Here is a 14,138-nt window from a genome sequence, read left to right as displayed (position 1 = left end):
CCCATTTGGAATTTCAACACAATAGAGTATTAATATACCTGTAAAAGGAAATGGACTATTTTCTACTGTTACATAATCTGTAAGAGATATTATTTTTTGAAGGTACAGGACAACATGTACAATAATGGTACCTTTAGTAAGGGTAAAAAAATGAAAATGTTGTCCTGTACCTTCAAAAAAATGAAAATGTTGTCCTGTTAAAAGAATAACTAATAGAAAGCAAACTCAAAAACTGATTGAGGAGAAGAGAACAGATAGAGGAGACAATGATAGAAGCTAGACTTTCCTGAATGTACCTTGCTTTGTGGCTTACTTTGGAACTATTAAATGTGGTATGTAATTATAAAATAAAATTTTAAAAAGTTGGGGGAGGAACTCATCCTTTAAAGTAATGGCTGGGCATGGTGGCTCACACCTATAATCCCAGCACTATGCGAGGCCGAGGCACCCCCCCCCGTCGAAAAGAAGGAAAGTAACACAAATGAACTTAACAGTTAAGTTGATTATTTATAGTTACTGAGAGGAATCGTAGGTAGGCCTTGCTTTGCATAGTTCTCATATGCACAAGTTTCAGTTATTATTGTTTATTTATTTTCTTTCTTTATTTATTTTTGAGATGGAGTCTTGCTCTGGTGATCAGGCTGGAGGGCAGTGGTGCGATCTCGGCTCACTGCGATCTCCATCTCCCAGGTTCAAGCAATTCTCCTGCCTCAGCCTCCTGAGTAGCTGCGATTACAGGCACCCACTACCACGCCCAGCTAATTTTTGTATTTTTAGTAGAGATGGGATTTCACCATGTTGGCCAGGCTGGTCTCAAACTCCTGGCCTCAAGGGATCCACCTGTCTCGACCTCCCCAAAGTTCTGGGATTACGGGTATGAGCCAGCACCGCTGGCCTAGTTATTATGGTTTAAATAGCTCCAACCCCCAACACAGTGGTTTAAATTTCAGTTAGGCCAGTTGTAACACAAAGTTTGCTTCTAGCTTGTTATACCACAGATCACTTTATAAATAACAGATGTGCATCATGATCTGTAACCAGTCGTTCCCTTCTCTTAAAGCCTGGTGGTAACTGGTCACTAACATATGCTCTTCAGTTTATGCCCAGACAGCAAGGCGTGTAGTTGTGTTGCCTGTCTCCCAGTAATAAACCCATGTGATATTTTACGTAAATGGATCATCAAAAGAGGAAATTCACCAACAGAGATCAAAGCACGGGAAATAAATGAGAAGTGACAGCACTGAAGTGAGATTCTATAGAATGTTAATGAAGTTACAGAAGAAATAGCTGACTGTGGAAATGTGCAGTGAAGAAATTTACTGAAAGTCAACTTACTGGTATAAATGAGGAAAGTCATTGTGAGGAAAAGGATGAAGAGGAATTGGTGCCTCACAAACACTTTGCATTAGAGAAACTCGCAGAGATGTTTTACCACATTGAGGGAGGAAAGGATTCAATGTTGGAAGTTGATCCATACTTAGCAGGGAGTACAACAGTTTGCTAAGGCAAAGAAAAGATGTTCACATTGTGTCAGAAATTATATGACAAGAAGAAGGCAAGCACTGTTCAAAGAAAAAAAATCTTTTTTTTTTTTTTTTCAAAGTGCTGTAGTCTATTTGTATTCCCCTCCCAAATTTATATGTTGAAATTCTAACCCCCAAAGTGACAGTATTCAGAGGTGGAGTCTTTGATGGTGATTAGGACATGAGGGTAGAACCCTCATGAATGGGATTAGTGCCCTTATAAAAGAGAGCGCTTGCGCTGGGTGTGGTGGCTCGGGCCTGTAATCCCAGCACTTTGGGAGGCTGAGGCAGACAGATCACCTGAGGTCAGGAGTTTGAGCCCAGCCTGACCAACATGGCAAAACCCTGTCTCTACTAAAAATACAAAAGAAACTATCCAGGCATGGTGGCAGGTGGCTGTAATCCCAGCTACTCAGGGGGCTGAGGCAAGAGAATTGCTTGAACCCAGGAGGTGGAGGTTGCAGTGAGTCATCATACCACTACACTCCAGTCTGGGCGACAGAGTGAGACTCTGTCTCAAAAAAAAAAAAAAAAAAAAAAGAGAGGGAGCTTGTTTGCCCCTTCCACCGTGTAAGGACACAAGTAGAAGGCGCCTTTTTTTTTTTTTTTTTTTTTTTTTGAGACAGAGTCTTGCTCTGTCACCGGGCTGGAGTGCAATGGCACGATCTCGGCTCACTGCAACCTCTGGCTCCCAGGTTCAAGTGATTTTCCCACCTCAGCCTCCCAAGTAGCTGGGACTACTAGCTTCTGCCACCATGCCCGGCTAATTTTTGTATTTTTAGTAGAGAAGGAGTTTCATCATGTTGACCAGGCTGGTCTCGAACTCCTGACCTCAAGTGATCCAGCCGCCTTGGCCTCCCAAAGTGCTGGGATTATAGGCATGAGCCACCGTGCCCAGTCAAAGGCACCTTCTTTTTTAACTGGGAAGTGAGCCTTTACCAGACAGTGAATCTGCTAGTGCCTTGCTCTTGGATTTCCAGCTCCAGAACTGTGAGAGATAAATTTCCGTTGTTTGTAAGCAACCCAGTTTTTGGTGTTTTGTTTTAAAAGCCTGAGTTAGACTAAGACACAAGGAAATAAAATATTTTGTCAGGTCAGGCACGGTGGCACATGCCTGTATTCCCAGCACTTTAGGAGACCAAGGTGGGCAGATCACTTGAAGTCAGGAGTTCAGAACTAGCCTGGCCAACATGGTGAAGCCCCATCTCTACTAAAAATACTAAAAATAAGGACAGGCACAGTGTTTCATGCCTATAATCCCAGTATATTGGGAGGCTGAGGTGGGAGGATCACCTGAGGTCTGGAGTTTGAAACCAGCCTGACCAACATGGAGAAACCCCATTTCTACTAAAAGTACAAAATTAGCCGGGCATGTGGCACATGCTTGTAGTCGCAGCTACTCAGGAGGCTGAGGCAGGAGAATCACTTGAACGCAGGAGGCAGAGGTTGCAGTGAGCTGAGATTGCACCATTGCACTCCAGCTTGAGCAACAAGAGCAAGACTCCGTCTCAAAAAATATATATCTATATCTAGTATGGATCTATATAGATAGATATAGATCTATATAGATATAAATCTATAGATATAGATATAGATATATAAAATTAGCTGGGCATGGTGGTGCACATCTGTAATCTAAGCTACCGAGAATTGCATGAAACCGGGAGGTGGAGGTTGCATTGAACCAAGACTGCACCTCTGCACTCCAGCCTGGGTGACAGAGTGAGACTCTGTCTTAAATGAAAAACCAAAAAGAAAGCAAAAAACAAAAAACAAATGAAGTACTTTGTCAATGCATCTAATATTTTAAGTCATAGCCTATTAAATATTTTACTTTTTTCATTTCTTTATAAATGTATAAGTGACAGAATTGTTAGCATTTTTGACAGAAATTTGTAAATGCTATGAACAATCGCAATTTTTCCTGTTGATTATTAAGGTGGTTTTGCACAGTTTCGGCTTTCACGGTCCTTTCTATGGTCCTGCACTACTTTGCAAAGTGAGAACTGTATTTCAAGTGACCTTTTTTTCCCAAGTGACTTTTAAAAAACAATAATTTGCACCGTCTTAGTAAGATACATCTTGTTTTTTTGTTTGTTTGTTTTACAGACAGTCTTGCTCTGTTGTGCAGTGATGTGATCTCGGCTCATGCAACTTCCGTCTCCTGGGTTCAAGCAAGTCTACCTCAGCCTCCCGAGTAGCTGGAACTATAGGTGCCTATCACTATGCCGGCTAATTTCTTTTGTATTTTAGTAGAGACGGAGTTTTACCATGTTGCCCAGGCTGGTCTTGAACTCTGAGCTCAGGCTATCCGCCCGCTTCAGCCTCCCAAAATGCTAGGATTACAGGCGTGAGCCACCGTGCCTGGCCGAGAAACATCTTAAGGATGAAAAAGAAAGAAAGCTGGATACAGTGGTTTAAGCTTGTTATCCCAGCACTTCCGGAGGCTGGGGTGGTAGGATTGCTTGTGTCCAGAAGTTTGACATCAGCCTGCGAAGCATAGTAATATCTTGTATATTTAAAAATTTTAAAAAGTAGCTGGGCATGTAGTCCTGCTACTTGGGATTCTGAAGCAGGAGGATTGCTTGAGCCCAAGAGGCTGAGGCTGCAGTGAGCTGTGATGATGCCACTGCATTTCAGCCTGGCAGCAGAGTGAGACTCCATCTAAAAAAATAAAAATAAAAAAGACAAATCTTAAAGTGTTCTTAGCAATCATGTTTAGTAATGGTATTGGTATTATTATTGTACTTGTTAGGAAACAAATAGAGAAAAGAGATACAAACAAAATCAAACAGTTTAAGTAAAACACTGTAATCCTAAATTTAATAGAAAAGGGAAACTAACAACACATGTATATTAATATTAAATATATTAATATGTAATATATTTTATATTATGTATAAATATATGTTGATATATAATATATATATATTTATATATATATAAATTATATTTTAGGCTGGGCTCAGGGGCTCATGCATGTAATCCCAGAACTTTGGGAGACCAAGGCAGGGAGATCACCTGAGGTCAGGAGTTTGAGACCAGCCTGGCCAACATGGTGAAACCCTGTCTCTACTAAAAATACAAAGATTGCTAGGCATAGTGGCTCATGCCTGTAATCCCAGCACTTTGGGAGGTCGAGGCAGGTGGATCATCTGAGGTCAGGTGTTCGAGACCACTCTGACCAACATGATGAAACTCCGTCTCTACTAAAAATACAAAAATTAGCTGGGTGTGGTAGCAGGCGCCTGTAATCTCAGCTACTCGGGAAGCTGAGGCAGGAGAATTCCTGGAATCTGGGAGGCGGAAGTTGCAGTGAGCCAAGATCGTGCCATTGCACTCCAGCCCGGGCCAACAACAGTGAGACATTGTCTCAAAAAAAAAAAAAAAAAAAAAAAAAAAAAAAATTTCGTTCGACATGCTGGTAGGTGCCTGTAATCCCAACTCCTTGGGAGGCTGAGGCAGGAGAATTGCTTGAACCCTGGAGGCAGAGATTGCAGTGAACCGAGATCATGTCATTGCACTCCAGCCTGTGTGAAAAGAGCAAAACTCCATCTCAATAAATAAATAAATAAATAAAAATTAAAATAAAATAAGATGATACTAAACAGCAAAATCCAGTAGTTACTTTTGGAAAATAGCAGAGAACAAACTCATAATTTTAAAAAAGTGAAAAAAGAATCAACTGTTTATCCTAGTTTTTTGAATAAACTGTAACTCAGTGTAACTAATTAAATGATAGAGAAAAAATTATTTACAGAAAAAAATAGCTAATAAAAAGTGATAACATTATCATTTTGCATCCTTTCTCTGAATAAGCAAAGATTACCAGTAATTGATAATACTATTAGGTGAAGAGTTGGTGAGAAACTTTATAATAGGATGTCTTAAAGTGGCTAATGACACCCGAATCTTTTTTTAAAAATTTAACTTAATTTAATTGAATTTTATGTGAGACCGAGTCTCACTCTGTTGCCCAGGCTGGAGTGCAGTGGAATGACCTTGGCTCACTGCAACCTCTACCTCCTGGATTCAAGCTATTCTTGTGCCTTGGCCTCCCAAGTATCTGGGAGTATAGACGCCTGCCACCACACCCAGCTAATTTTTGTATTTTTAGTAGAGACGGGATTTCACTATGTTGGCCAGGCTGGTCTTGAACTCCTGACTGCAGGTGATCCACCTGCCTTGGCCTCCTAAAGTGCTGGGTTACAGGCATGAGCCACCGTGCCTGGCCCTGAATCCATTGTTTAAAGTTAAGAATTTTTAAAAAACAAATAACTATTGTGCCTCCTTTTGTGATTTAATGAGGTATAGACAAACCACCTATGAAATAGTCTTTCCAAAAATTTAGACAGAAATCTGACCAAGCCAGTTTATAGAACATACATTAGACTGAGAAACATGTTAAAGGATTCTTCTTGGATGCTGTCAGCAAAATTCATAATGTGAGAAAATTGTTTTTCTCCCAACAAATAAATCTTGTAAAAAAGAATATAGATTATATAAAGAAGCCTAAGAGACATATCAACCCTTTAATAAAAGGATCCTGTTTGGATATGAACACACTAATTAAATTGGAAGACTAATTAGATATTTGATGCTATTAAGGGAAATTTTATTAATATTATGTTAATATTAAGTAATAGTAAAGGAAACATTTTAGATAGCATAGTAGTATTGTGGTTATTGTTATTATTTTTGAAATCATCATCATTTTTTAAAGACAGGGTCTCTGTCGCCCAGGCTAGGGTGCAGTGGTATGAGCATGGCTCACTGGGTATAAATGATCCTCCAGCCTCAGTCTCCTGAGTAGCTGGTACTACAGGTACACACCACCATACCCGGCTAATTTCATATTATTTTTTGTAGAGATGGGGATCTTGCTGTGTTGCCCGGGCTGGTCTCAAACTGCTGGCATCAAGCGATTCTCTTGCCTTAAATCCTCATCTTCAAGCTTATTTAAAACTGAAAACCCTTATCTTGAATTTCTTATCTGTAAAATAAGGAAGAGGATTAAATGTCTTTGCTGCTTTCTCTGTGCTCTGCTCTAGCCCTTATATAATAGCCACTTCCTCTTGATTTCCTTCTCAGAATCTTATTATTATAATGTATATGCAATAGTGTTGCTTGTTGATAAGACTTTATTTAATGCATCTACTTCTGGGGGCAGGAACTTTAGGGCTCAGGCTGGATGGCCTGATTGACCCTAGGAAGGTGCTCTCTACCCTCTTCCTGACCATTTGCCCACTCCTGAGCAGGATCTGAACATAACAGCTCTGGGCCTTGAGTCAGGGGTCATTTAGGGTCTCGACAACCAAGACTTTGTAGACTGGGATGAGTTAGACTTGGTGGAGAGCCAACCCTCTGTGTGGAAGTCCTAATTCTTCAGTAGGTGATAACTGATTAATACCCATGTGGAAACCAGAAGCAAATAACCACCGTACAGTAATGATTTAGCACACCACCCTCTTTTTGCAAGTTATTATTTGTGTTTTAAAAATCATTCAGTCTGGCCAGGCGCAATGCTCATGCCTGTAATCCCAGTACTTGGGAGGCTGAGGCGGATGGATTATTTGAGGCCAGGAGTTCAAGACCAGCCTGGCCAACATAGTGAAACCCCATCTGTGCTAAAAATACAAAAATTAGCTGGGCATGGTGGCACATGCTTGTAGTCCCAGCTACTCGAGAGGCTGATATAGGAGGATCGCCTGAGTCCAGGAGGTGGAGATTGCAGTGAGCTGAGATTGTGCCACTGTACTTCAGCTTGGGGGACAGAATGAGATTAAAAAAAAAAAAAAAAATTCCCGTTATAAGCTGGGGTAATGTTATTCCCGTCCACCCCCAACCCCAGAGTTTCTGGTTCAGTAGTTCTTTTTTTTTCTGATATATAATAATTGTAGATCTATCCGCCATGATAAGCGCCAGCCGAACTGCAGCAGCCCGTCTCGTGGGAGCCGCAGCCTCCCGGGGCCCTACGGCCGCCCGCCACCAGGATGGCTGGAATGGCCTTAGTCATGAGGCTTTTAGAATTGTTTCGAGGCGGGATTATGCATCAGAAGCAATCCAGGGCGCAGTTGTTGGTATTGATTTGGGTACTACCAACTCCTGCGTGGCAGTTATGGAAGGTAAACAAGCAAAGGTGCTGGAGAATGCCGAAGGTGCCAGAACCACCCCTTTAGTTGTGGCCTTTACAGCAGATGGTGAGCGACTTGTCGGAATGCCAGCCAAGCGACAGGCTGTCACCAACCCAAACAATACATTTTATGCGACCAAACATCTTGTTGGCCGGCGATATGATGATCCTGAAGTACAGAAAGACATTAAAAATGTTCCCTTTAAAATTGTCCATGCCTCCAATGGTGATGCCTGGGTTGAGGCTCATGGGAAGCTGTATTCTCCAAGTCAAATTGGAGCATTTGTGTTGATGAAGATGAAAGAGACTGCAGAAAATTACTTGGGACACACAGCAAAAAATGCTGTGATCACAGTCCCAGCTTATTTCAATGACTCGCAGAGACAGGCCACTAAAGATGCTGGCCAGATATCTGGACTGAATGTGCTTCGGGTGATTAATGAGCCCACAGCTGCTGCTCTTGCCTATGGTCTAGACAAATCAGAAGACAAAGTCATTGCTGTATATGATTTAGGTGGTGGAACTTTTGATATTTCTATCCTGGAAATTCAGAAAGGAGTATTTGAGGTGAAATCCACAAATGGGGACACTTTCTTAGGTGGGGAAGACTTTGACCAGGCCTTGCTACGGCACATTGTGAAGGAGTTCAAGAGAGAGACAGGGGTTGATTTGACTAAAGACAACTTGGCACTTCAGAGGGTACGGGAAGCTGCTGAAAAGGCTAAATGTGAACTCTCCTCATCTGTGCAGACTGATATCAATTTGCCCTATCTTACAATGGATTCTTCTGGACCCAAGCATTTGAATATGAAGTTGACCCGTGCTCAATTTGAAGGGATTGTCACTGATCTAATCAGGAGGACTATCGCTCCATGCCAAAAAGCTATGCAAGATGCAGAAGTCAGCAAGAGTGACATAGGAGAAGTGATTCTTGTGGGTGGCATGACTAGGATGCCCAAGGTTCAGCAGACTGTGCAGGATCTTTTTGGCAGAGCCCCAAGTAAAGCTGTCAATCCTGATGAGGCTGTGGCCATTGGAGCTGCCATTCAGGGAGGTGTGTTGGCCGGTGATGTCACAGATGTGCTGCTCCTTGATGTCACTCCCCTGTCTCTTGGTATTGAAACTCTAGGAGGTGTCTTTACCAAACTTATTAATAGGAATACCACTATTCCAACCAAGAAGAGCCAGGTATTCTCTACTGCCGCTGATGGTCAGACGCAAGTGGAAATTAAAATGTGTCAGGGTGAGAGAGAGATGGCTGGAGACAACAAACTCCTTGGACAGTTTACTTTGATTGGAATTCCACCAGCCCCTCGAGGAGTTCCTCAGATTGAAGTTACATTTGACATTGATGCCAATGGGATCATACATGTTTCTGCTAAAGATAAAGGCACAGGATGTGAGCAGCAGATTGTAATCCAGTCTTCTGGTGGGTTAAGCAAAGATGATATTGAAAATATGGTTAAAAATGCAGAGAAATATGCTGAGGAAGACCGGCGAAAGAAGGAACGAGTGGAAGCAGTTAATATGGCTGAAGGAATCATTCACGACACAGAAACCAAGATGGAAGAATTCAAGGACCAATTACCTGCTGATGAGTGCAACAAGCTGAAAGAAGAGATTTCCAAAATGAGGGAGCTCCTGGCTAGAAAAGACAGTGAAACAGGAGAAAACATTAGACAGGCAGCATCTTCTCTTCAGCAGGCATCATTGAAGCTCTTCGAAATGGCATACAAAAGGATGGCATCTGAGTGAGAAGGCTCTGGAAGTTCTGGCACTGGGGAACAAAAGGAAGATCAAAAGGAGGAAAAACAGTAATAGCAGAAATTTTGAAGCCAGAAGGACAACATGAAGCTTAGGAGTGGAGAGACTTCCTGAGCAGAAATGGGCAAACTTCAGTCTTTTTACTGTGTTTTTGCAGTATTCTATATGTAATTTCCTTAATTTGTAAATTTAGTGACCATTAGCTAGTGATCATTTAATGGATGGTGATTCTAACAGTAAAAAAAAAAAAAAAAAAAAAAAAAAAATAATAATAATAATTGTACATACTTAATGGGGGTACATATACATTAGATACATGTATATAATGTGTAATGATCAAATCAGGGCAAATAGGATATTCATCACTTAAAACATTTATCATTTGTTTGTGCTGAGAACATTTCAAACCTTCTCTTACAACTGCTTTGAGTTTTTTTATTACATATTATATATATTATATATTTTTATTATATAAATTATTTACATAATAAATTATAAATAATAGATTATATAAATAATATATATTTATTATATAAATATATATTCATTATATAAATTATTAATATAATTTATTATATAAATTATTGTTAACTATAGTCACCCTACTGTGCTATCAAACACTAGAACCTGTTCCTTCCATCTAACTGTATGTTTTTAACCATTAAACAAGCTCTCTCCATACCCTGCCTCCCAGCCTCTGGTCACCATCATATGGTTCTCTACTTCATGAGATCAACTTGTTTTTTTAGATACCACATTTGAGTAAAAACATGTGATATTTGCCTATCTGTAGGATCTTCTTAAGACTATGAAACTGTACCTAGGAATACAACTTATAAGGGATGTGAAGGACCTCTTCAAGGATAATTAAAAACCACTGCTCAAGGAAATAAGAGAGGACACAAACAAATGGAAAAACATTCCATGCTCATGGATAGGAATAATCAATATCATGAAAATGGCCATACTGCCCAAAGTAATTTATAGATTCAATGCTATCCCTATCAAGCTACCATTGACTCTTCATAGAATTAGAAAAAACTACTTTAAATTTCATATGGAACCAAAAAAGAGCCTATATAACCAAGACAATCCTAAGCAAAAACAACAAAGCTGAGGCATCATGCTGACTTCAAACTATATACTACAAGGCTACAGTAACCAAAACAGCATGATTCTGGTACTAAAATAGATATATAGACCAATGGAACAGAACAGAGGCCTCAGAAGTAACGCCACACATCTACAACCATTTGATCTTTGACAAACCTGACAAAAACAAGCAACGAGGAAAGAATTCCCTATTTAATAAATGCTGTTGGGAAAACTGACTAGCCATATGCAGAAAACTGAAACTGGACCCCTTCCTTATACCTTATACAAAAATTAACTCAAGATGGATTAAAGACTTAAACGTAAGACCTAAAACCATAAAAACCCTAGAAGAAAACCTAGGCAATACCATTCAGGACATAGGCATGGGCAAAGATTTAATGACTAAAACACCAAAAGCAATGGCAACAAAAGCCAAAATTGACAAATGGGATCTAATTAAACTAAAGAGCTTCTGCACAGCAAAAGAAACTACCATCAGAGTGAACAGGCAACCTACAGAATGGGAGAAAATTTTTGCAATCTGTCCATCTGACAAAGGACTAATACCCAGAATCTACAAGGAACAAATTTACAAGAAAAAAACAACCCCATCCAAAAGTGGGTGAAGGATATGAACAGACACTTCTCAAAAGAAGACATTTATGCAGCCAACAAACATATGAAAAACAGCTCATCACTGGTCATTAGAGAAATGCAAATCAAAACCACAATGAGATACCATCTCCTGCCAGTTAGAATGGTGATCATTAAAAAGTCAGGAAACAACGGATGCTGAAGAGGATGTGGAGAAATGGGAATGCTTTTACACTGTTGATGGGAGTGTAAATTAGTTCAACCATTGTGGAAGACAGTGTGGTGATTCCTCAAGGATCTAGAACCAGAAATATCATTTGACCCAGCAATCCCATTACTGGGTATATACCCAAAGGATTATAAATAATTCTGCTATAAAGACACATACAGACATATGCGTATTGCAGCACTATTCACAATAGCAAAGACTTGGAACCAACCCAAATGCCTATCAATGATAGACTGGATAAAGAAAACGTGGCACATATATACCGTGGAATACTATGCAGACATAAAAAAGGATCCGTTCATGTCCTTTGCAGGGACATGGATGAAGCTGGAAACCATCATTCTCAGCAAACTATTGCAAGGACAGCAAACCAAACACCACATGTTCTCACTCCTAAGTGGCAATTAAACAATGAGAACACATGGACACAGGGAGGGGAACATCACACACCGGGGCCTGTCGAGGGGTGGGGAACTAGAGGAGGGATAGCATTAGGAGAAGTACCTAATGTAGATGACAGGTCGATGGGTGCAGCAGACAACCTTAGCATGTGTATACCTATGTAACCTGCACGTTCTGCACATGTATCCCAGAACTTAAAGTATAATATGATAATAATAATAATAATAAAATACTGTGAAACTGGCCAGGTGGGGTGGCTTATACCTGTAATTCCAGCACTTTGGGAGGCCTAGGCAGAATTGCTTGAAGCCAGGAGTTCGAGACCAGTCTGGGAAGTATAGTGAGACCTTGTCCCTATTTTAAAAAAACAAAAACAAAAAACAAAAAACTGCCTAACCTGTGGGAGACAGAGCAAGATGCCTTCAGGAGGAACCACTGGCCCTCTTCTTTGGTAATATCCAAAAGCTTTGGTCAGCTGTTGATATCCAAGTGGTATGAAGAAAACGTAAGGCCTCAAGACTAATCTCTGGAGAGCTTCACACCAGAGGGGAACCAAACTTCTTGAATCCCTGGAGCACCCCAAGTGTGGTTTCAGAGGGGTTGCCATTCATGAGCAACACTGCTAGCCATTAGTGGCCAGCAAGTACGGGAGTGAAAGGAGTATCTCGTAAATGGTGACTTGAGTAATATGAAATTGGTGTCATCAAGGTTTATCAAAAAACCAAAGCTTAAATATTACATGTAGGCAATGTGAGGCTGCCCCAAATGGTGTGTTTCCCAGGAACATGATTCAACTCTGAGAATAAATGAGAAAACTGTTTGGGTGGAAAAAAGTTGTTTATTTATTATTTTGTTTTGTTCCCTCAGCTGTGATCTGCTTATTTGAGCTTGTTAGAAATATGTAACCTAGGCTGGGTGTGGTAGCTTACGCCTGTGATCCCAGCACTTTGGGAGGCCGAGGTGGGCAGATCATCTGAGGTCAGGAGTTTGAGACCAGTTTGGCCAACATAGTGAAACCTTGTCTCTATTAAAAATATAAAAATTAGTTGGGCGTGGTGGTGGGCGCCTGTAATCCCAGCTACTCAGGAGGCTGAGGCAGGAGAATTACTTGAACCCAGGTGGAGCTTGCAGTGAGCCGAGATCACGCCATTGCACTCCAGCCTGGGTGACAGAGCAAGACTCCATCTCAAAAAAAAAAAAAAAAAAAGGCCGGGCGTGGTGGCTCAAGCCTGTAGTCCCAGCACTTTGGGAGGCCGAGGCGGGCAGATCACAAGGTCAGGAGATGGAGACCATCCTGGCTAACATGGTGAAACCCTGTCTCTACTAAAAATACAAAAAATTAGCTGTGTGTGGTGGCAGGTGCCTTAGTCCCAGCTACTCAGGAGGCTGAGACAGGAGAATAGCGTGAACTTGGGAGGTGGAGCTTGCGAGCTTCCAGTGAGTGGAGATGGCACCACTGCACTCCAACCTGGGTAACAGAGCAAGACTCTGTCTCCAAAAAAAAAAAAAAAAAAGAAATATGTAACCAACATAACATATATAACCTTCTGCAGCTATATATTTGTGTACAAAAGAGAAAAATACTGTTGAAATTGTTTTGACTCAGGTTCTTGTAAAATCACTTTATAGTCACAAAATGAAAATGAGTGTCCTCATCACTACAGAGACTTTAGTGTTTATGGTACCTGAAACATCTGGAAAATAAATCAACAAATTAATCCAACAGGACTGGGTTTTCATGTTTACTTCAAATTGCTTTTTTTTTTTTTTTTTTTTAACATCCTTTTCCATTATTGAAATATGGTAGATGCTTTGGTCCTACGTATTGAATTTTCTTTCAACCCTCAGACACTCCTTGAGAAAACCAAACCAACCGTGATAATACATTACTATTTGCCTTTTGCAGAAGCCGTCTAACTGAGCTCGAAAGTAACATCAAATTTGGGAGTGCTGTGCTGAAACATACCTAGATATGATATGGAAAAAGTGATTTTCCAAAGGCTTGTAAAACGTCATAGGATTCTATGACTGCTTCCTCAAGAGTGTAACAATAACTTATCAAGAGAGACTGCAGCACAGTGATGAAGACTATGGACTCTCGAGTGCAGGCTTATATCTCAGTCCTACCACTTAACCAGTTTGCATGACTGAGAAAATTGCCCATTTTCTCAGGGCCTCATTTTTCTTATCTCTGAAGCAAGGATGGTGATATTGTATTTGGCTTAAAGGCTTGTGGCTGGAATTAATTTAATATGGGGGAAGTACTTAGAGCCAGGAATATTGTGCATGCTCAGTAAATTCATATTACTTACAAAATTAATTCCTAACACCTTCCTTGCCATTTTGCTGGACTGTGGTATCTAAGATTGTTACTAAGCGTCTCAACCACGTGTACTGA

The 14,138-nt window shown here is 40.6% G+C and overlaps 2 protein-coding genes across 6 annotated transcripts in view; both read left to right on the top strand.

The window, feature by feature from the left end:
- Positions 1 to 14,138, top strand: part of AFF1 (AF4/FMR2 family member 1) — a 214,738-nt gene that overhangs the window by 48,056 nt on the left and 152,544 nt on the right. The window lies entirely within an intron of this gene.
- On the top strand, positions 7,430 to 9,658 carry LOC117085349 (stress-70 protein, mitochondrial-like). The gene has a single exon (XM_033214153.1). It carries the CDS (start codon positions 7,435 to 7,437, stop codon positions 9,409 to 9,411), a length of 1,977 nt encoding a protein of 658 aa, XP_033070044.1. The 5' UTR covers positions 7,430 to 7,434; the 3' UTR covers positions 9,412 to 9,658.

This window comes from Trachypithecus francoisi, unplaced genomic scaffold (assembly GCF_009764315.1).
Source record: "Trachypithecus francoisi isolate TF-2019V2 unplaced genomic scaffold, Tfra_2.0 Lachesis_group1, whole genome shotgun sequence".
In the NCBI taxonomy this organism is placed as follows: Eukaryota; Metazoa; Chordata; class Mammalia; order Primates; family Cercopithecidae; genus Trachypithecus; species Trachypithecus francoisi.
Note: the sequence above shows the minus strand (reverse complement) of the source record. Positions and strands in the feature narration are given on the sequence as shown.

What these genes read in the sequence shown, in the direction of transcription:
- LOC117085349 (XM_033214153.1), top strand. Translation starts at nt 7,435, where the DNA reads ATGATAAGCGCCAGCCGAACTGCAGCAGCCCGTCTCGTGGGAGCCGCA.